The 24,511-nt window shown below is 33.6% G+C and overlaps 1 protein-coding gene across 2 annotated transcripts in view; it reads right to left on the bottom strand.

Annotated features, from left to right (window-relative positions):
• Nucleotides 1-6,835: 6,835 nt before the first annotated feature.
• Sp4 (Sp4 transcription factor) overlaps nt 6,836-24,511 on the bottom strand; it is a 54,865-nt gene continuing 37,189 nt past the window's right edge. For both annotated transcript variants that reach the window (XM_048799693.1, XM_015498134.2), the window contains exons 5-6: nt 21,837-22,036; nt 6,836-10,387 (exon numbers count right to left, since the gene is read on the bottom strand). In XM_048799693.1, coding sequence (XP_048655650.1) covers nt 10,140-10,387; nt 21,837-22,036 — 448 coding nt within the window. In that variant the 3' untranslated portion in view covers nt 6,836-10,139. The remainder of the gene's footprint in view (nt 10,388-21,836; nt 22,037-24,511) is intronic.

The following is a 24,511-nucleotide window of genomic DNA, read 5'->3' as shown; positions in this document are numbered from 1 at the left end:
ACACTCAATGGGAAGGGAATTAATTAGTCTCCACCTATTGAGAGGAGGAGTATCAAAAAGAATTATAAGGGCTTCCCCACCACCCTGACCCCTGGATTGAACCCAGGGGCTCTCTATCTCTGGTCACATCACTATCCTTTTTATTTTTTGAGACAGGGTCTTGCTAAATTGTCTACATTGACCTCAAAGTTATGATCCTCCTGCCTCAGCCTCCTGAGTAGCTTTAATGTTGTAGTTTTAATACTACCACTCTCAGGCAAAATATGATTAGAAAGTGATAAGAAGACACAATTTCATATTTGTGTGTGTGTGTATGTGTGTGTGTATTTTTTTGGATACTGGGATTGAACCCAAGAGCACTTAATCACTGAGCCACATTACCATCCCTTTTTAATTTTTATTTTGAGACAGGGTCTCACTAAGTTTCACACTAAGTTGCTTAGGATCTTGCTAAATAATTGAGGCTGACTTTGAACTATGCACCTCTTGCCTCAGCCTCTGGAACTGCTGGGATTACAGGCATGTACCACTACATCCAGCTCATTTATATTTTAATTATGTAAAAGAGCAATACATGATAAAATATCTAAGTTAATCTTGGAAAGACCTTTCATAGTGCAAAAGAAAATTTGTAAGTTATACTAAAGCACTGTGTTGCTGTATGATTGCCAGAGTATTTTCAGTGGTATATAATCAACCATGTCTTAGATTTAATAAATACAGTGAAGATACTTTTTAAAATCTCTGAAAAGAAAGTTTAAGGAGCAATCACATTTATTCATATAATACCCCAACTGCAAAACTTAACCCATTTCTCTGATTTGCCTTTTAAAATTGTAAAGGTATAATAATCCAAAGGGTTTTTTTGTGTGTGTTTGTTTTTTGGTAGTAGGGATTGAACACAAGGGTGCTTGGGAACTGAACTACAGCTGGGTGCAGTGGTGCACACCTGTAATCCCAGTGGCTCAGGAAGCCAGAGTAGGAGAATCTCAAGTTCAAAACCAGCCTCAGTAACTTAACTAGACCCCATCTCAAAATAAAACATAAAAATAAAAAAAATTTACAAGGGGTTAGGGATGTAGCTCAGTGGGTTAAGTGCCTCTGTTCAATCCCTGGTACCAAAAAACACAACCCCCCAAAACCAGAACTGAACTACACCCCCACACATTGTTATTTTTTGAAACGGTGTCTCAATAAATTGTTGAGGGTCTCCCTAAATTGATGAAGTTGACCTCCAACTTGTGATCCTCCTGCCTCAGCCTCCTGAGTCAATGAGATTGTAGGCATGGGCCACCTTGCCCAGCATAATTTAATATGAAGTGTTTTCTTACCCAAGTTTTACAGGTATTTTTGAATCAACCCCAACTGTCTTGAAGTGAAATGACTTCTCCACTTTCCCTTTCTCTTGATTTTCACAAGCCTTAGCAAAATGCTATGTAACTTGCATGGGCTTTTTCACAAATTATATTAGCAGTTAATTGGATGTTTTGGAGTCTGGGTTTTCTATCCACATATTAAAGTCTGGGGCATAGGCAGAACATAAACCCACCCACCCAGGGTCCACTTTACAGAGGGACATCTGTATTACCACACTGGTTCTTAAAACATTGAACTAATTCCATACCAAGAGGTGCTAGCACCTCTAATTCCTCAATATGCACCAAGACATCCAGCTCATTTATATTTTTACTTATGTAAAATTTAATTAATTTACTACCACCCCGAGATCTTCTCTAGATCAACAATAAAGGCAAGGGGAGGGAGGAGGGAGAGTTGCCCTGAGACCTTCAGATGGATGAAACTGTGCTGTGGCTTCTTAGTATTTTTACTGTCACCCATTGTCCAAGTTTGTTTGGGCTGCTGCAACAAAAATACTATAAACTAGGTGGCTTATAAACAATAAAAATTTATTTCTCAAAGTTCTCAAGACTAAGAAATCCAAGATGAAAGTTCTGGTAGATTTGGCATCTGGGGAGGGACTCTCTGGTTCATACATGGCAACTTCTCTCTGCGCTTTCACATGGTGAAGAGGGTTAGCTAGCTCTCTGGGGCCTCTTTTATGAGGGCACCCCCATCTCCTGTTCACCTCCAAAGGCCCACCTCTTAATATCATCGCCTTGAAGATTAGGTTTCAACATACAAATTTCTGAATTACACAGACATTCAGACCATAGCTCCTTTGTATCTGATGAGAACCAATAATTGCTTTCCCCTCTTTCTTTCTGTGTACTAGTCATTGAACCCAAGAGTGTTCTGCCTCTTAACTGCAATACCTAGCCCTTTTCAAAATTTTATATTGAGATAGTGTCTCACTAAATTGCCTAGGTTCACCTTGATCTTGGAATCCTCCTACCCAGCCTTCTAAGTAGCTGGTATTACAGGTGTGTGCCATTATGCCTGACTGCTTTTATGTTCATTTAAGGGAAATGAACTGAACTGCGAATAGGGCAGCTCTTCATTTAATATATAAGTATGCCTAAATTTTGACTGATGGTTGTAAATTTTTAAGAACAAAGCAATGTCCTCCAGATGTAGTTTAGGCCTAGCTATCGTTCAGCTACAAAAAAATTAAAGCAATGAAGTTATTAGATTTTTTTAAAGATCATAATTATTTTGGGAATATTCTGAATAATGCCAGAGTTAAATGACATTTTATGTTTCTCTTACAAGAGACCCAAACAAATGAATCATAAACCTGATCATTATTTTCACTTAGAATAAAATGCATAAGCTGAAGATAATTTTATTTGAATATATTCTCTGGTGGTTTTTTCTCACATCACTGATTCTTTAGAGAAATGTCAAAGATCATGGGTTCAAATATGCATAAAGTTTAAATGAAAATTAATATTTACAAAACAAATTTAAACATTAAATATTTAAAAATTAATATTATAAAATGAGATAACATTTTTCCTAAAAGTACAGACCACCACCTATGTCTACAAATGGTAACTTAAACAAAATTTTGAGGTTTGCTTATTTGTTTTTTAAAGTCAAAGTTTACATTTACAATTGGACACAAGAATAAAAGTACTTCCAGCTATTTATGGAACTAATAGATGTACTTATATACACTGATAGTACAAATTGGCATTCACAATATTTTGAAAAGCAAAGCCAAACAAACAAATAAAACAAAGAGAAATTCTTTCTGTAGGACTCCAGATCCTGTACTAGTCATGATTTGCTCCTTAAGTGTGAAAATTTAAGTAAGCTAATATATAGGTCATCATAATAGGGCTTAATTTTCTCACAATGTTATATTTCTGTCCACATAATTCAAGAAAAAAGCAACAACTGCAATACAAAAAAACTTTCAAATTTACTGAGTTATCAACCATAATTAGAAAAACACATGATGCTCCACATCACATATACACATATGAACTTGACAAAGAATACCCTAACATAAAAAAGCTGGGAAGACATAACGTAGCTATGGTAAAGTTGTTTACTCTTTACAATAGCACTGAATTGAATTGGAATGTTTTTCCAGTTAGCTTATTGTGTGTCTTTACAGTGTTTTCCTCAACAGTAGTGTGTTCAAACTTAAATTGACCAAATTCTTGGAAGCCTTGATGCCCTTTACAGACAGAGCACCATGAATTACTGATGTATTTAGTTCTAGCATAAAATTATACAAGCTAGGAACAATTTTACCAGCAGAAAATATAACTTCATTATGGCTTCCACATCTCAAAAAATACTACTACTACTACTACAAATAAAATGTTTATTAGATGGCATTTCATAGCAAGATAATAAATAACACAATCTAAACCAAACTAACCACCTAGAAAGGCATGATTCAGTGAAGAATTGAAACAACTACTCTTTTTCTTTGTATGCTGCTTTTGTCTGAACTTAGCTCCCAGATCTGATTTCTTAGCTGTCTTGAATCCTGTTCATTTCAGTTTGGCCTCCCATTACCTCAGCCTGGGATCCCTCCTGTAGACATGGTCTTCCTGTGTTCCAATATCTCTGCAGTCTGTTTCTAGTGTGGCACGTAGACTGGGATGCTCCAGGAAGACGATCATCATATAATTTTGAGGTTAGAGTACCCCACACTAGCTTACTACCCAGCCTTGTAAGTAGCTGGTATTACAGGTGTGTGCCACTATGCCTGACTGCTTTTATGTTCATTTAAGGGAAATGAACTGAACTAGGAATAGGGCAGCCCTTCATTTAATATATGTTTAAATTTTGACTGATGGTTGTAAATTTTTAAGAACAAAGCAATGACCTCCAGATGTAGTTTAGGCCTAGCTATCGTTACTGGTAGTTTGAGAAAAATACATGGTTGAAATGAGGAATTTCCACTGAAGTTTTTTTTTTCCTTTGAGATTTTGAGAATTCACTTTTGCTTCTTTGCAAAAAATTTCAGCATTGGTCTGTTTGGAAACTATTCCATGCCCTCTCTGATAGTCTGGGTGTTTGTGTCCTCCAAAATTTGTATGTTGAAACCTGATTACCACTCTATCAGGAGATGGGCCTTTAAGAAGTGATTAGATCGTGAAAGTGGAGCCCTCTTGAACAGGATTAGTGTCCTTACAAGAGGCCCCAGAAAGATGTCTTGCCCTTTTTACTTTCAAGGGCACAGCTAGAAGTGTGTCCAGAATGCATGGACCAGGGAGCAGGCTCTCAGCAGGCACTGAATCTGCTGGCACTTCTGACCTTGGACTTCCAGCCTCTAGGAACTGTGAGAAATAAATTTCTATTGTTTATGCTATTTTGCCATAGTAGGCTGAACTAAGATAACCTCTGACTTTTGGATTCACTTATAATTAGTAGTAATAAATCCTCATATTACACATTACTATTAGGTGATTGATATGGTTTTGTTAACTTCTTAATAGATATAAGATATCATGAGGTATTGTTTTAGATGCAGAAAAATAAAATAACTTGGCCAAGGATGAATGGCTAGTAAGCACCTAAACCAGGAACCCAGCCAGCCTAATTCTCAGACTCCCCGTGGGGTACTCCGCATGGGGGAGTTAATGATCTCTGTCACAGTGCTTTGCTATCATCATGGAAAGCAACTCAGCATTCTAAACAGGTCTGTAGGCTCCTTCCTTTTTCTCCCCTCTTTCTCTCTGTTCCTTGGTTTCTTCCACTATTTCCACTTGAGATTACTCTCAGGTATCCAAATATGAATGATTTCATTAGCAGAGCCCAAGGCTTATGCTAATCTGCAAAACTTTTTAAAAAAGAATGGAAAATCAAGCCATAGATATTCTGCTACACAATTACAAGTTGGCTATGTGTATATTAAGCAGACATTATTCCTCCAGCAGTAAATACTGCAATACATTATTCAAATTCATTGAGGAACAAAATATTTCACATTTCGTGTAAGACATCTGAAGCCTCTGCACCCCTATGATTAAGATTTGAACTTGTAAATAATAAGCTATACTGAATAAGCTCCCCCCCACCCCCATGATATTGAAGTCATCTTTAATGATGGCATTGTGAACCACTCCAAGGATACAGAAGTGTCAGGCTGGGCATCATAATTAATTGGTAGAGCATTTGCCTTGCCTAGATTCTGTACTCCCCTGCATACAGGCGTACATGCACACATACAAAGTAATGTTCTTTAGCATTGCTTCAACTTCCCTATTTATTAGAACAAATTTCTATGTCAAAAAGCTATGATAAAGTGATTTATCCCATCTTTTGTGATTGTCCTGTGTGGTTAAAATTCCTAGAAGTTAAAAAGCCAGATTGCTACTATATTAAAAAAAATTTAAACATATTTTCTTAATTTTCTAGTTGCATTATCCTTTTTTAAAAAATATTTTAGTTGTAGTTGGACACATACCTTTAATTTTTATGTGGCGCTGAGGATTGAACCCAATGCCCCACATGTGCTAGGCAAGCACTCTACTGCTGAGCCACAACCCCAGCCCCGCACTATCCTTTTTTAAAAGAATATTTTAGTTGTCGATGGACACCTAATTAATTTATATGCAGTGCTAAAAATCAAACTCAGTACCTTGCACGTGCTAGGAAGCACTCTACCACTGAGCTACAACCCCAGCCCACATTATACTCTTTTATACACTATCTTCCTGTTGCCTCCAAATGTAAATTTTTCAGGTAACAGAAATATACACTTCTGTTTTTGACAGAAAATCTATTAACAAAATGTATTTTTTGTGGTCTTATTTGGCAGAGTGACATAAATTTAACCGCTCCTTGATTTAGTCATTGTTATGAACATACATTAAGTTGTAATATAACCATGATTTTAGGGCTTTGCCATATAAGCTCTTTACCCAATACACTACAATGGACCCTGATTCCTAGAGATTTAAAGACTCTAGTTCTTGGCCAGTGGACCAGTTTACTTCCTTTTGGCCAGATATCCCTCAGCTGTTCCCTGCCCGCCTTTGCTGTTTATCTGAGCGTTTGGAGATGTTGTTCACTAAAGTCACCAGTCTTCATTATGTCAGTTAGGTTCTTCATGAGATCTGCAAGGCTCTCCCAAGAGGAAAAGAGTTTTTGCTTACAGACTATGTAGCATATATACACATGATCTACTTCTTAGTGCTTCTGAGAGCTTAAATAATATTTTAATGATTTTTTTGCTTTAGATCTTCCTACAATTTCCTAACATTTATTGCTGAAAATATTTAATAAAAAGTATCTCTAAATCAAAATTTAATTTCCATACATGTTCAAAGCAATGGTTACAAATTAACATGCAATTTGAAATGGTATTCTTTGGCGGTATGTTCAGAGAAATGGTGACCACATCTGAATACCAGGAATTATGAGGGATTACCAATGCATTTTCTAGTGAGAAGCATTTTACTTTCCAGTGTTCACTGTGATAAAAAGGTTGATAGTTCAAACAATTTATTGCTGCTTTATAGTATACATAATTAAATGAAACATGTTAAACTCAAGGGAATTTTTAATAGGTTACTTGCAATTGTTATTGCAGGCAACAACTTGTACATGATTTTTATTTCCAAATCCACAAAAAACAAATTTTATACAAATCAGCACTGTAAAAATGTCAATTACAGCCCCAGAGGCTTTGCTGGCAGAGTAATTGTCTAAATTCTAGGATATGGGAAACAAGGTTTTTTCCTGGATTCATCTTTTTTCTCTTTTTTTTTCCATTTTCTTTCTTCTTCTTCTGCTTTTTTTTTTTTTTTACAAAAAAATTTACAAGTGAAATGTTACTACGAAACTTTTTATAAGGAATTTTTGCAAAACATTTACATTTTACCATCAACTATTTCTGTTTTAAAATCATTATGTAGATTTAATACCCTATGCTGCACATCAATTTATGTGGGATGACAACTTAGTGACATGCATAAAAAAACACCACAAGGCATTAAAATGGAGACTTAAATACAAATATTGTTGCAATAAAACAGTTATAAAATTGAAAAATAGGACCTAAACATCATGCTTATCTAAGTTTGACAAATTAACTTTTTCTCCTAGATTACACACTTTTATTACTGCTCTCATGAGAGTGTGATAAATAATGACTTAACATCAAGTTCTAATGTAATCAGCAACACATACACAAACCTAACCAAAGAAAGTATACTGTAAGAAAAAACTATTCTAACACTGGAGTTCTACCATGATAAATACATAGCTTTGCACTGATAATTACAATAAAGAAAAGTTTTATAATGGTGGCAAAGGGAATGAACAGTGAAATGCCATTAAACAAGACTCTACTGCACATCTGTGCCCTATTACTTATAACAGCTATATCCCACTGAGTCAAATAAAGGACACTGAAATTTACGATTCTTATAGACAGAAAAGTGGACTCAGAATGTTATGCAGAACAGACTGTCAAAATATTTCTAATTTCAGTGGTGAAATGTGCACCTGCTAACACAAATTAATATATTTTATATGCTATAAAGCTATCCAGATTCAGTTTGATAAATTTATAATAGGTCTTATTGTTGATTAAAAATAACTTCCATCTCTGATGAACATACATGGGTTTGCATTAAAACTGGTTCATGGAATAATGATTCAGAGTACTCATACTTGGTATTAACAACAACAAAAAGTGTCACTCGGAGGAAACATGATTAAAACATTAAGAAAGTTTTTTTGCATAAAAAAATTTATAGCACTGATTGTGTAGCATAATGATAGATAAAATATATATTTGATGTTTCAGCTCCTATATAATAAAATTAAAATGAACACTACCAAATGCTCCTCTGTACCAAACAAAACAACAAACTGATTCTGATGTCTTAAAGCCAGATACATCAGTTGTTAAGAGTACATTAAATAAAATATACAAAACAATTTACAAAATCCAACTAAAATTTAAAGACTTTGTTACAAGTCTACAAAAGCTTTAAGAAACTTGAAATTTATAACCACAGTGTAAAAATTTTTTTTTCCTTTAATCTCAAAGCTTTTTTATACAAACTGAAAGCACAAAAGACCTTCAGTTTTATATAACGCTACAAAGGGCTGGCCTAAAGTGTACATAGTGTAAACAGTGATCATTACAGTATTTCTCCTTCATCAAAAATACAAGAAACATCACAATTTTGGAAGAGAATTCACATGAGTAGTACTTTTCCTGAAATAATAGAGAATGCACAAGAAAACATGTACCTATATTCAAACAGTCCCCAAACCAATGATGTTAATAAACCAAGCAGGTAAAAACTTTAGTTTTTAAATGGTCAATGTTATTTTTGATTCTGTGTAAATACTTTTAAAAACGGTAAGCATCTTACTAATGCTTAAGCTATCAGAATAATCCAATTTTTTTCATATGAAACTTTTGGCCATCTTTCCTAATAAGACCCCTTTCTATAAGATCCTTGCATAAACGATGAAATATGTTTTTCTTTAGTCACTATTTGACTGTAATGTATTCTGATTCTTCAAAAATAATTTCTGCTTCATAATATATCTCTTATATATTTATTAGGCTGTGTAGACTTTTAGGAAAAATTCAGTTATTGACATAATATGAAGACATTACTGTGATATAAATTCCTAATTAACCTTCTAGCACAGTACTCAAAATAAAATGGGAATGGCCAATTTTTAGTAAAGGAAAACAAAAAATTATAATGTAGTTAAAAAATAATTTTCTGCTGACTTTGAAAAAAGTGTGATAATTCTTTCTTTGGCTACCAAGTCAAAGCATAAAGAATTCTGCACATTGTCAACATAACTCATATTTACAGAATATGAAACTACAAAATGATTTATAATCTATGCAAATATGTCCAATATAAACATTTAAAATGAAATTTTGTGGTTCAACCTAGGGTTAGGAATGTAATCAATCCTAACTTTAAAACAATGCACATTAAGTTGCTTCATTTTATTTTTCTGAAGCTATTATGAGTTGTTTAACCATTTTCTTCCCAGCATTTTCCTAAGGTTTCAACCTAAAATTTAACCTAAGATTTAGCTCCAAGTTCCTCTGTGTCTCCAAAATGGAGAAAGTAATTGGATTTCACTGATTGTCTGCATACACACTACTATAATGTAGTGGTAATAAAGATCTGAGATACATCTCAGATTACTGTTTTGGAACTTATATAATTCAACTTTTGAAGGATTTCTAACATTTAGAAAAGACGGCCAAAACTATTTTGAATTGATTTTCCAAAAATCAAGCTAAGGAAATATAATATTATCTCTATCATCAATTAACTATGTGTTTTCTGTGCTATAGAGAAAGAGGAAAAAAAATCACGTAAATTATTACTGCCTGAATTTATAACAAAGTACTTTCAAAGAAAAAAAGTCCAATTAAGGTCCAGCCTGCAAACTACTGAGGTCTGTCTTTTTAAACATATTAATACATGATCTTTGAGAGGGGAGGATTCTGTTTAAAGGTTATGTGATACATATTTCCAAATAACTACAACTTATAGTATGGAGGAAATACTTTTCTACCTGTTTCCAGTATATTAGTTTGTTTTTGTATTTTTAAAAATTCAACACTTTATGTGTTGAACCAAAACCCTGGAATACTTAAAGAAGCCAAGAATAAAAACATGATTTCCTACTCTGTAATCCACTTGACCAGCCCATTTCCAGATTTTCAAAGGTGTGTAAACTTAAGTGCAGCACTAGAGGTCTCTGTTATAAATAACTTTTCAGAATTCTTCCATGTTGGTTGAAACATTGGGTGTTGCTGGATTCGAATCTTGAGAAATGGCTGCAACTGTGACAATTCTTGGGGAGCCAAGCACCTCTGTAACAGATGAGTCCAGTTCTCCCGAGGTAACAATGGCAAGAGCTGTCCCGCCTCCTTTCTTATTCTGGTGCGTTTTGACATGTTTGGAGAGATGATCGCTCCTCATAAACCTTTTAGAACATTCTGGGCATTCAAATCTTTTTTCACCTATAAGGAAAAACAGTAAATGAAGTTATATACATTTAACTTAAATAAAACTGTAATTTTCAATAATTTCTCTTCTGGTCATACCATACTTTTTCTATGGTATGATTTTTTTTTTTTTTTGTATAGTTTACTTAGAAGCACAATGTTTCCTGTTTTTATTTTAAAATGCCATCAAACAAGTCCTACAGGAGAAAAATCAGTGAGTGAGAAAACAATACTTAAGTTAAAGTCTTGGTTCTACTATGAACTAAATAAAAGCTGAACAATAAAAGCTGAACAAGTGAAAAAACTACTTTGGGTCTCAGTTTCCCCAACCAGAAGAATGCTTCTAATAGATGATCATGTCTACTCATCTTTAAAACTGTTACTTGGGTTTCAGTTTTAATCCCAAGGCATGAAATATTTTAGAACTATTTTAAATAAAGTAAGCCAGGAATTTAGTATTGTACTGAGTTTTTCACAAGGTAAAAATGGGAAGCAAGAACATGCTGAATTTCAAATTAAATAAAGCTTTTAGGTTTCACAGAAAAATAATATTACTTTCTATTATACAAAGGGATCTTCATGCACTTATACAAACATACGGTCTTCAAAATGTAAGACAGTCCTAGTAGAACTACTTCAGTTCTCTGGAATAAAAACAGTTAACTATAAAAAAAAAAAAAAAAAAAAGGTCATCTTATTTTTGTGTAAAATGGACAAGGAATATTAAAAATATGGTTAACTGGTATATTCTGATATCTAAAATGGGTGACTATTAGCTTCTAAAATTGTTAGTTAATAAAACAAAGTGATGTTTTTCCAGTCTGTCAGAACTTGGATAATAAGAAAGTTCAGTTCAGCTGATTTCATTTTATGGATCTACTTTTGACATACCAAGACAAAATCTATAAGCTCAAGTTTGTCCACATCAGATATTTTCCCGTTATATGTTTGCATTTACTTTTTTGAAATAGTAAACAATTAAACGCCTTAGATGAATTCTTAAAAGATATTCAAACTAAAAGGCAGTAAAGGGATATGAATATTACAAATACAGATGACATTTAGGTAAGGGTGAAAATATTAAATGCAGTTCAGGCTCAATCTTGAACTCCTTTACCTTTTCAATGTTCTTATTTTTCTTTAAAAGAAAAATAACTGTTCTGGGCACACTGGTACAGCCTGTAATCAATCTAGCTACTTGGAAGGTTGAGGCAGAAGGACTACAAATTTGAGGCCAGCCTAGGCAACTTAGTGAAACCTTGTCTCAACATTAAAAGATAAAAAGGGCTGAGGGGGTATAACTCAGTGGTAGTGTGCCACAGAGTACCACCACCATGAGAGAGGGACGGTCAAAGCAGAGGACTTACTTTACCTGGTGTCAGAGAGATTAAAAGTGTGAGAGGGACCTGACCTGAGTAACTGGATGGGGTCACATGTCATGACTGCAAAAAAAAATATGGGTAGTCTGCCTCTAAAAGCAAACACTGGGAGCCCAGTTGACAAGCAGCAAGGAAAATGGGACCTTAGTCCTACCACTGCAAAAAGCTGAATTTAACTGCCAAGAGGAATGAGTTTGGAGCAGATACTTTCCCAGAGTCTTCATGAAAGAATGTGGCCCTGCTGACACTTGGATTCTGGTTCTGTGAGATGCTGAGAAGGGCCATCAACTGAGCCCACTCAGACTTCTGACCTAAAGAAACTGAGATAATAAAGCATGCTATTTTAAGCTGGTATGTGTGTGATGTTTTCTTCAACTCTTCTTTATAAAAACAAATGCAGAATTTTGCCAAATATTTACTTGTATTTAAGTAATAATGATTTTTTTCTTTCATTAGTAATTATACTACCTGATTTTCAAATGTTCAAACATTTTTTAATTCCTGGATTAAACTTTGCTTAGTTATGATAGCCTATCTTTTTTACATATTGCTGAATTTAGTTTGTCAACATTTTGTTGAGAATTTTGACACCTAAACTTTTGATATTGGTCTGCAGTGTTCTCCTTCTTACCTTGTGAAGTCTTTGGTTTTGCTAGGTCACTGTGGGCCTTGCACAGTGAGTTGTACAGTATTTCCTCATAAATTTTCAGAGACTGTGTAGAACTGATATTTCTTTCTTAAGTGATATAATTGGACAATCAAATCATCTGGGCCCTGGGTTTTCTTTGTTCAAAGTTTTAAAGTACATATCCAATTTCTTAACAAATATTGAACTATTCATGTTTATCTATTTCTTGTTGAACAAGTATTTGTAGTTTGTGTCTTTTAAGGAGTTGATTCTCAAATTTAGAAAGCAGAGTTATGCTCAGCACTCCTTTATTACTCATTTAATGTTTACTGGGTCTTTAGTAATGTTGGTAAATTTTCTTGACAGTCTACCTAAAAAGACTTACTAGTTTTATCTCTTTTTAAAAAATTGATTTAAAAAATGAAAGTGGAATGCATTACAATTCTTATTACACGTATACACAGTACAATTTTTCATATCTCTGGTTGTATATAAAGTATGTTGTACTAATTTGTGTCTTCATACATGTACTTTGGATAATGATGTCTATCCATTCCACCTTTGGTTTGATTAAATTTCTCTATTTTTTTCTATTTTCAATTTATTTCTGCTTTTTATTATTTCCTAACTTCTTATTTTGGATTTAATTTGCTCACGTTCTAGTTTCCTACAATGAAAGCTTATTAGTTTACTGACTGAAGGCATTCGGCATTCCTTTTTTTTTTTTTTTAATAGGAGGATTTAATGGTATAAATCCACTCTAAGCATCACTTTACCTGAATCCTACACATTTTTTTTGGTTTTTGGTACCAGTGACTGAATTCAGGGGCATGTAACCACTGAGTCACATCCCCAGCCCATTTAAAACTTTATTTTAGAGACAGGGTCTCACTGGGTTGCTTAGGGCTTCACTAAGTTACTGAAGCTGGCTTTGACCTTTCAATCCTCCTACCTCAGCTTCCCGAACCACTGGGATTATAGGTATGTGGCACTGCACCCGGCCTGTAAGTCTTAGTATTTGTATTTTCATTCAGTTGAAAAAAAATTACTAATTTCCCTAGAGACTTCCTCTTGATCCATCAGTTAATCAGAAATGTGTGATTTAATTTCCAAACATTGGGGATTTTCCAGATATTTTTATTTGATTTGTAGTTTAATTCACTGATGATGAGAATATACTTTGAATGATATTTGTTCTTTTTAACTTGTTAAGGTGTGTTCATACCACAGAACATGATCTCTCTTTGTGTTACATGCACCTTAGTGCTTGCTCTTCCACTGAGCTACATCCATAGCTCTTTTTACTTATTTTGAGACAGATTCTGGCTAAATTGCTCAGACTAGGATTAAACTTGTGAACTGCCTAAACCTTCCAAGTATCTGGGATTACTACAAGTATGTGGCTCCATGTTGGGCTTCATCTACACTTGAATAAAATATGAACTTTGCTGGAATAAGATTTAAAAGTGAGTTTTTGAGTGTAATTAGTTGGTTCATTAAAAAAAAAAAAAAAGGCCATCTGATAGTTAGGTGCAGTGGTGCATGACTGTAATCCCAGTTACTTGACAGACTGAGGCAGGAAAAGTTGAGGCCAGTCTCAGTCATTTAGCGAGACCCTGTCTTAAAATAAAAATAACAAGGACTAGTGATGTGGTTCTGTGGTAAAGCATCCCTGGATTCAATCACCAGTGGGGCCTTCCTCTAAAATAAAACAAAAAAAAGTCATCTTGACAATTTTAATTAGTATGTTTAAACCATATAATTATTGATTTGACTAGAATTAAGTCTATCACCTTATTATCTGTTTTCTGTTCGTTTTTCATTTTCCTTTCCCCTTTCCTTTTTATTTTGGATTTTTACAAACATTTTTTAGTTGTTGATGTACCTTTATTTTATTTACTTCTTTATATGTGGTGCTGAGAATTGAACCCAGTGCTTCACACATGTAAGGCAAGTGCTCTACTGCTAAGCTACAACTCCAGCCCCATATTTTGTATTATTTTAATAGTTAGTATTCTAATTTAATTTATAGAATTATCTAATTCTATAATGTATCAGATATTTTATAGGAGTTACATTTAATTTTTATTATTTATTCTTCCTTCTAGTTTCTCTCTAGCAATATTTATTTTTGCCATGAAGAACTTCCTTAGCATTTCTTTTGGAGCAAATTTGATGCCAAAAACTTTTTAAGTCTTCCTTCATCTGAAAATAACTTTACTTGGCTTTTGTTACTCAGGATATTTCCACTGGATATAAAATATTGAATTGACAGATCTTTTCTTTTTCAGGCCTCCAAAGTTTCTGAGGAGAAATCTGCCATCATTCAAATTTTTGTTCCCCCATATGTAAAATGTGTTATTTTCCTTTGGCTCCTTTTAAGATTTTTTCCTTTAATTTTCTTTTCTTACTTCTCTCTCAAGATACAGGAGTTTCTTCAGTAGTGTCTTCTGTTGGATGTGGCAGTGCACACCTAAAATCTCAGTAACTAGGGACGCTAAGGCAAGAAGGATCACAAGTTCAAAGCCAGCTTCAGCAACTTAGTAGGTTCCTAAGCAATTAAGCAAGACCCTGTCTCAAACAAACAAACAGGCTGGATCTGTACAGCCTCTATAGGTTTGATTCCTGGTACCAAAAAAAAAAAAAAAGGCCAGTTGTGCAGTTATGTTTTTTGCCTATACCTATGCAGCACCCACAGGATCAGAAACACTGGTGAAAAACACCTCTGAAACTCACCCATATTATGCACTGTTTTACAAGTTTGGTTTCACTCCTCAGTTGCCAGTTATTGTTTAATTTTCACTATTGTCATTCAGATGCTCAAGAAAACAGACTAATGCCCCAGAGTTTTTAGTGTAATCAAATGGCACTGACAGGCTGCAGACAGCTTGATCCATTGTGGCTGACAGTGAACTAAAAGACAACAGTTTGGACCATTTCACTAACTTCTGAGGCATCTATATAAACAATACTGGGGGAAATTTCAGTGGAAGTGATGGAGTTCTTATTTTTGATCCAATTTTCTTTTTTTTTTAAGTTTTAAAATAAACATTAGGCATGCATGTGCCAAACACATTAGTGTGAAATAACCATTTTTTTTCAAATCACAGAACTTAAAATTAAATTCATAAAATCAAAGATGTTTCTTAAAAAGTGAAAGTTCTCTAATAGTATAGTAAGTGTGCAAGATAACTACAATAAAATATTCATAAAAGTAAACTACATTAACATATGAACACATTAAATATATACATCTATACAACATATGTATTATAGACAATGTGACTTGGTCACATTGTTGTACTATTTCCCAATTAACAGGAAAAGTAACGGTAAATTTGAAGGTTAAGAAAAAACAGGTTAAATATTTACAACAACAAAAATAGAAAAGGAAGTTATCAACAAAATGATGGTGTCACACTTTTGCAAATGAAAACACAGATTATCAAAGAAGAGATGTTATAGAAGAGAGCCAATCTATCTTCTGAGGAAACCTGTAAGAGTCTGGGACTCAAAATGGTGAGAAGGAAACAAAGAGTATAAAACAGAAAAAGTCTATACATGGAATATAAGTCCTACTATCAATTTTTGGATAAACAAAAATTGGAGCAAAATATTTGAGGATCTGTATGTATCTAAAGAAACATTACTTGGGTTTGGGTTATATTATTGAACTTTGCTAATTAGACATCTTCCAGTGTTGATACAGTGCCCCACGCAAGAGGCTTACAATGAAAGTGACCAGCCTATAATAAAGTTTTCATAATCTTTCACTTAAACATATTCTTTAATCATCATGATTAACTTGAATAAAAAAGAAGTTTCACTGTACAATTCAGAAAAAGCCAGATAGAGACAAAAAACTATATTGAAAAACATATGAAAAACTCAAGATATTTACAGCAAGCACCTGCGTTGCATCCATCTTATGAAAACAGCAAGCAGTAAAAAAAATAAAAAAAAAACATGAACAATAAAAGACATTGTTGGAAATGAAAAAAACAATTCAATAGAAATATATGACAGAGTAAAGAATGTCACAGAAAATAAAAGAACAAAGAGACATAAAATAAATAAAAATAAAGCAAAGGCATTGTATATATCTACAACTAAAAAAAATTGGTAAGACATAATTACATTGGGTATCCACCTCATAAAATGACATGAGAAAGGCATTAACCTCTGATATTCTTTCCAACAATTCATAATCTAATTCAATCTAATAATTTAGTCTCATCATGAGAAAACATTAGATAAACCCAAATTAGGGCACATCTTACAAAATACCTAACCTAGTGTTTGTCAAAGTGTAATGACAATAAAAGATAAGAAAAGAACTTGGAAATCCCAAATATTGCAAGAGACTAAGGCGCCATGACAAATAAATACAATGTGTTATTCTAGATTTAAATGTAGAGAAGTGTATTTGTGGCAAAGTCTGTAGTTTAACTAACAGTATGGTGATAATTTCTTAGTTTTCATAAGTCACTGTGGTTAATAAGAAGTTAGCATCAAGGGAACTTTCATAAAGAATACATAAAAACTTCACATTATTTTTTCAACTTTATTAAGCATAAAATTATTCCAAAATAAAAAGTAACAAAGTTGTAGGGGAAAAAAAAAATCACATCACCTTAAAAAAAAAAAAAAAAAAAAAACCCAAGAGAGAATGACAATGGATTTTTAATTGGTAAAACAGAAGAAAAGGACAACAGAGTAATGCAATTAATGTTTTAAGGGAATATGATTTTGAATCTAGAACACTATATTAGTCAAATTAAGTGGAAAAGCAAAATAAAGAAGTTTTCAGACAAAATCACTATCCCTTTCTTTTCTTGATTAGGAAGCATTTCAGAATATTTTTCCAGCAATGAAAGGAGTAAACCAAGAAAAATGATGAGATCTTTGGAACCAATATGAGATCTAAACCATACAGCAGGCAAGAAAGATCTCATGATTACAGCTGTGCTGCACTCCGACACAATCAGTCCATGTCCAATCAGAAACATGGAATCTCCAGAATATAGAGAAAATGAATGAAGTTGGTTCTATTCTTGAAAACTTGAAATAATTGCAAAAGTGATAAAGTTAGGCAATACAAAAAAAAAAAGGTAGAAACTCGCTAGAGAAACTAAAAACAATATGAAGAAAACAATAACAGTACATATATGATCATAATGTAATTATTAAATAATTTTCAACTTTAAAAAATTAAGCTATTAAAAACAGATTAGCATTTATTGATGAAAATATAAGCATTTTAACCTCAAGAGAAAGAGAGGGTAACCTTTTAGGTGAGTGAAATTAAGAGGATAAAAAAAATGAAGAACAGACATGTAATATCTATATTATAGAGGGGTAAATCAAGAGATAATGTGTGGCCTATATAAAGTTTGAAAAGATAATCTTCTAGCTGGGTGTGGTGGTGAATAACCATAATCTCAGCTACTTGGCAGGTTGAAGCAAGAGGATCACAAGCCTGGGGCTAGCTGTAGCAATTTAGCAAGACCCTGTATCAAAATAAAAAGTGGGACGCAGCTCAGTGGTAAAGCACCCCTGGGTTCAATCTCTAGTACAACAACAAGGAGGAGGAGGAAAAAGAATAATTAATGAAATGAAGAAGAATGTAACTTAAAAAAACAATCTTTTAAAAATATTTGCAGTGCTAGAGATCGAAATCCAGGCAAATATAAGCTGCTTTATAGGATTTGATTTTTAAACACTACATGCATGTATCATTTTGAAGACCTTTACATTCTTCCCCCAAACAAATACATCATTCACTATATTCAGCAGTGACTAAAAATAACTCATTTATTCATTCATAGTAATTCAATGTGTTTCTACTGATAGTAGTGGTTAAACACTGAATAAAATGGTTCTTGCCCTGGATGGTCAAGGCTTTCAACTTAACACTCAACAGTTATTCCAAAAGGTATTTTCTCTCTCTCTCTCTCTCTCTCTCTCTCTCTCTCTCTCTCTCTCTCTCACACACACACACACACACACACACACACACACACTTTTTTTGTTGTTGGTTTGTTTTTTGGTGGTGTTGGGCTCAAACCCAGGGCCTCACACATGCTAGGCAAAAGGATGTACCACTGAGCCACATCTACTTCTTCATTTTGTTTTCAACAAACTCAGTAAACATGTAGAAGTTATTATGTTAAAATCTTTTTAAAAAGTAACATTTGTAAGTATGCTGATATTGAGTTTACTATTTGTGTTACTATGTTTTATTTTTTTCATGGTGCTGGTGATAGGGCCTGCCTTGTACATGACAGGTAAATGCTCTACCATCAAGCTATATTCCTAGTCCCTAACAAATTTTAATTAAACAATTTTGGGGGGCTGTGGCTCACTGGAAGAGCACTTGCCTAGCATGTGTGAAGCACTGGGTTTGATCCTCAGCACCACATAAAATAATAAATAAATAAAACAAAGGTATTGTGTCCATCTGCAACTACAAAAATTTTTTAAAAAAAGCAATTTTGGATAGGGTGTATTTAAGATATTTGTATCAATAAACATGCATAATGTATATTTGATTCTCAATTATCAAGCTAGTAGATGATGATGATGGCATGAATCATATTTTTTTAAAAAGAGATGGCCTAAACAATTGTTAATATTTAACTTGAAAGCATATGTACACGTAAATCCTTTAGTAAACCTGTCTTGTATATCTGTGTGAATGTAGATGTGTGGCACATCAGGATTTTATAAACACATTATCTGTTTGGACAAAATGATGCAATCACAGTGTGAGATTCCACATCAAAGTTGTAATTTTTCTTAACTTCCTTAATCTTTCTTACTGCTATTCCAGGGTGGAAATACAACATTCCTCTTCTATAGACATAAATAGCAGATAATTTTCCCACAAAAGATATAACATTATTAAAGAATTAATTTTAATCACATCATAGTTGACAATATCAAGGGTGAGTTGGCATTAAAAACCTCATAAAATACAGGAAGGTATAAAAACTTTTATAAAAAACTTATAGCTCACTGCTTTAGTACTAAGTCCTCCAGGGATTGAGCCAATAAACTAATACTCATTGTTGTTACTACTATGTGTGCATGTCAAATCAGATAATTTTGCATTTAACATTTTTTCTTTTCTGAGACTGTACAAAGGAGCTAATTTCTATCTCATAGAGTTGCTGCTATAATCAACATATTCAAAATATCTAATAAATGGTAATTGATTAAAAAAAAAAGTTAGTTCTAAGCCAGTCATGGGGACATGCCTCTAATCTCAGTTGACTCAGGAGGCTGAGGGAGAAGGATCACAAGTTAGAGGCCAGCCTCAGCAACTTGTCTTAAAATAAATAAAGGACTGATGTAGCTCAGTGGTAGAGTGCTCCTGGGTTCAATCCCCAGCTCCCTGCCATGAAAAGAAAAAGAGTCAGTTGTCTTCCTTTTGTTCCACATATACTTGGTATAAGTTAAGGTTAATTCAATAATTTACTTAAACTAATTTGTTCAGCAGTTAAATACTGATATATGACAGGCATGTTCTAAATAGAGTGGGTGAATGTTCTGAGAGACAGAGACAGAGAGACAGAGAGACAGAGAGACAGAGAGAGAGAGAGAGAGAGACAGACAGACAGACAGACAGACGTGGGGGGACTGCTTTCCCAGATGTCAAGACCTAATATAAACCTATGATAATTATTACAGATCAATAGAGAAAGAATGAGTAGACAATAAATGACTTCCTAGTTGGGCATAGTGGCACATCCTGTAATTCTAGTGACTTAGGAGGTTGTAAGGCAGGAGAAGCAAGAGTCTGAAGTTAGCCTCCAGCAACTTAGCAACTCTATTTCAAAATAAAACGGCTAGGGATATACTTCAGTACCCCTAGGTTCAGTCCCAGTATGCCCGCCCCCCAAAAAAGGAATTACTTTCCATACGGAAGAGAAATAAAATTGCAGCCCTGATTCATTTGATCATCCAAAAAAAAAGAACTGATTGAACAAACCAAAAACCTTGACTGTTAAAAAGCCAAATTAATAAAAAGAAAACTAAAGCCATTAAAAGAAAATGTTTGAATAAACTTTTAAAAATCCTGGGAAAGAAGAAAATGTCATAAACAAAAAGCAAAAAACAAAAGATTTATATCTAACTAAATAAAACTATAGAACTTCTGCATGACAAAGTATAGCACAATAAAAAAATTGTTTGAAATATAGAATCTGCAACATATAATATGAATAAGAAAAAAGAAAACAATTCAAAAGACAAATGAGGAAAAGAAAAATGAACAGAAAAAATATATATAAATGACCCACACACATATGAAAAGATGATTGATCTCACTGATAATTAGGAAAAATACAAATTAAAAAAAAATAGAAACCATTGTAGATAGACAAAAACTTCTGAGCCCTGATGCTGCTAACAAGTGAGCACACAGCAAAGTGGAAACTAATGTCGCCTACTAGTGAGTACAGATTGTAATGGCCACTGTGAAGATCCTTTAGCTATTATTTAGCATAACCACATATACACATTCTCTAGTATCCAGTAATACAATTCTCCACATGTTCACTGAATATTCACAGCAACAAAGTTTGTGAAAGAAAAAAAAAACTAACAATTACCCCAACAGACTGGGAAATGAATTAATATAGGTAGTACAGTCATGTGACAGAATACTACATAGCTGTTAAGGCACACATACTTGAAAATATACACATATATGTGCTTGAATAATTTTTAAAACATAGTAAAATTATGACTGAAACATATTTATGGAACATTTTTTAATTTACACAAAACATTATTTTATATAGAGAATCATGAATAATTTGTGTAAAGGTATTAGAGATGCACTAAAAACTTTAACACATTAATAAATTCACTGGAGCTGTTGTCTTCAATATTGACTTTGAAAGAGATTTGTTTTACTAAATATAATTTTTTATTTTTTGTGGTCCTGGGGTTTGAACTCAGGGTCTCACATTCCTAGACCCTCAGAAAATAAAATATCAACAACTGTCAGTTCTGAGTGAGAACTGGGTATGTGTTATATTATTCTTGATGAATTTTCTGAATTTGTAAAGACAAAACAAAACTAATGAAGGTCACTTCTAAGATCAAAATCCAATTGTCTGTTTATCTATTTAAACACTGATGAAAAATATTATGGGAATTCAACAAACTAAGAACACAAGATAAGCAAAAGGAACAAATTCCTCCACATCATTTAAATACATTGATAAAGCTTACAAAAAGTAGAAAAAAACACATTTCAGGAATGAAGTAAAAAAATTTTTATCATCAACATCTTTTATATAATTGCTAAAGTGAATTCTTTCTTCTTCATTTGCATATTTCTAATCTGACAGATGGACATTTTAGCAACAGGTTAGCTAAGTATTAAACAAACAAACAAAAAAAACCAAGTAAAACATACAAGTCCTACTAAAATAAACCAACTAACCTGTATGGGTTCTTCTATGTCTCTGAAGCTCATCACTCCTTGTGAATCTTTTACCACAAAACATCCAGTTGCATATAAAAGGTCTTTCTCCAGTATGCCAGCGAAGATGTGCTCGGAGGTGAGATGTTTTGCCATAAACTTTTCCACATCCTTCAATATGACAGATATGCTGTTTCTTTTTTCCAGGTTCATTACTGCTCCTGCCAAAAAACAAAACCAAATAATAGTTACATTTTCAAAACTAAGTTTATAACTATGAAAAACTAAAAGGGAATCAAGATAATTAAATGATGCTTTTCTGAATAGGTTTGTTTAATCATAATCTCACAACAGCAGTTAAAGTCAGAAAGATTTCAATTAAAGAAAAAATAACCAAGTGTGGTGGTATATACCTGAAATCCCAAAGAGACTTGGGAGGCTGAGGCAGGAGGATCTCAAGTTTAAGGCCAGCCTTAGCAACTGAGAGCTTTAGCAATTTAGCAAGACCCTGTCTCGAAACATAAAATAATGAAAAGGATGGGGTAACTCTGTGCTTAAACACCCTGGAATCCAATTCCTAGTACCAAATAAAATAAATAAATCGGGTTTGTGTATTGAACAAAAATTGCTATTAAAAACTTGTAAACTTCCTCAGTGCTTACGTCTACTATGGACCTCAGGTTCCTTCCCTCACAGGCTCTCACCTTGGGGGAATAATCTCTTTAAGCTTTTTAAGACATTTTAAAATTCTCCTCTAAAATATCAAAAGGATGGCTAAGTCCTGTTCAAAGTATAAGGTGCAGAATTTTATTTCCAGCAGGACAGTGTGAGGAGGAGTTCCTTGGATCTGCTTGCCAGCAAAACTGGTAAAAATTATAAAACAAAATACCATTTTTGTTTCTGGCAATGGTCCTTCTAGGAACAAATAACAGTAAACACACGTTTATTCAAGAAAATCTAACAGAACTGGTAAGAGCAACCACAAGCCTATGGTTTTTGAACCAAGACTCAATCCTTCCCCTCTTGCTCCCATCTTCATGACACAGGAAACAGATGCAGCCAAGAACAGGGTTCCTTTTCCTCCCACCTCTTAGCTGAAGGGCTATATCCCCAGGAGGAGCAGGATACAGCATTTCTCATCCTACCCCCAGCTACCCACTGTTGTGACTAAGTTCTAGTCAGTGTGTGGCTGAGAAATCTTGAGACTCCCTTTTTCCATCAGCCCCCAATCCTGGAACATAGGCACTACCTTGGATGTGACAAGATGAAAAATCTATGACCCAAATGGACAGTAAGCTATTTCATTCATAATTCATAAATTGGAGCTTCTAAGCTGGAAGAGGCAAGATGAGAAGACCTGAGGCTATTGCTACCCCTGCCACCATGCACTCAGCTCCTAAAACAGGGTGTCACTCAGAGAGAAATGTGCCATCTTTCAACCACCAGCTAGAAAGCCATGACTCAAATTTTGCCCAGAAAGAGATAAGCACACCATCAGAGAGTTCCAAATCTCTTCCTAAAGGAAGTGACAATTTACAATGAAGCTGAATAAGTTCAAGTCTAAGGGTGTCTCAAACAAATATTATTACAAAAGAGGATCGGGAGATTTAACAGCTTCTTTAGATATATAGGCTCACCTCAAAATTAGTTCAATCATAAATTGAAAAAGGGGACATCACTATCAATCTTACAAAAATAAAAAGAATTATAAAGGAATTACTAGACAGACAAATTCTAGAGACAAAATGTAAAACTGACTCAGGAACAGTCAGTCAGAATAAATCCATAATGAGAAAAGAGAGTGATTTAGTAATCAAAACTACCCAAAAGTAAAGTCCAAGATAAAGAGCTTTACTGGTCAATTCCAGAAAGCATTTAAAGAATATCAATTCTTCAAAAATGTTTTCGAAAATAAAACTGGAGAGAACATATCTCCAGTCATTCTATGGGGCCAGTATTACTATTCCCAAAACCAGATAAGGACATTACAAGAAAAGAAAACCAAAGACCAGTATCTCTTTTGGGTATAGATGTAAAAATTCTTGACAGTATACTATCAAAGTGAATCCAACAACATATAAAAAGAATTATACACCATGATCAAGTTGGATACGTTCCAGAAATGCAAAATGCTTTAATATCTGACAATCAACTAATGTAACATATTGGTAAAATAAAAATATAAGCACATGATCACCACAACAAATGCAGGAAAGCACATGAGACAATCAAATATCCTTTCATAATAAAAATACTCAACAAAATAGGAATAGAAAGATGTTTCCTTAACTTGATAAAGGGACTCAGAGCTAGATCAGAAACAAAACAAGGATGTATACTTTTGCCACTTCTATTCAACATTGTACTCAAAGTTCTAGACAAGGCAATTAACGTGAGGGGAAGGAGAGAACGGGGAAGAGAGAAACTGAACTCTCTCTCTAGAGTGGAAAATTGTAAAATCTTTATTCACAGATGCCATAAACGTACATATAGAAATCCTAAGGGATCTACTGAAAAAAAAAAAAAAAAAACTACTAGAACTAATGAAAAAATTTAGCAAAAGTTTTAGGCCAGCAGATCAATATATTAAAAGTTTATTTTTTACAACTAGAATGAATAATCAAGAAAACCATGTCATTTATAATATGCAAAAAGAATAAAATCAGAATAAATTTAATGAACATGCTAAAATTATA

The sequence above is a fragment of the Marmota marmota genome, unplaced genomic scaffold (genome assembly GCF_001458135.2).
Source record: "Marmota marmota marmota unplaced genomic scaffold, marMar, whole genome shotgun sequence".
Lineage (NCBI taxonomy): Eukaryota > Metazoa > Chordata > Mammalia > Rodentia > Sciuridae > Marmota > Marmota marmota.
Note: the sequence above shows the minus strand (reverse complement) of the source record. Positions and strands in the feature narration are given on the sequence as shown.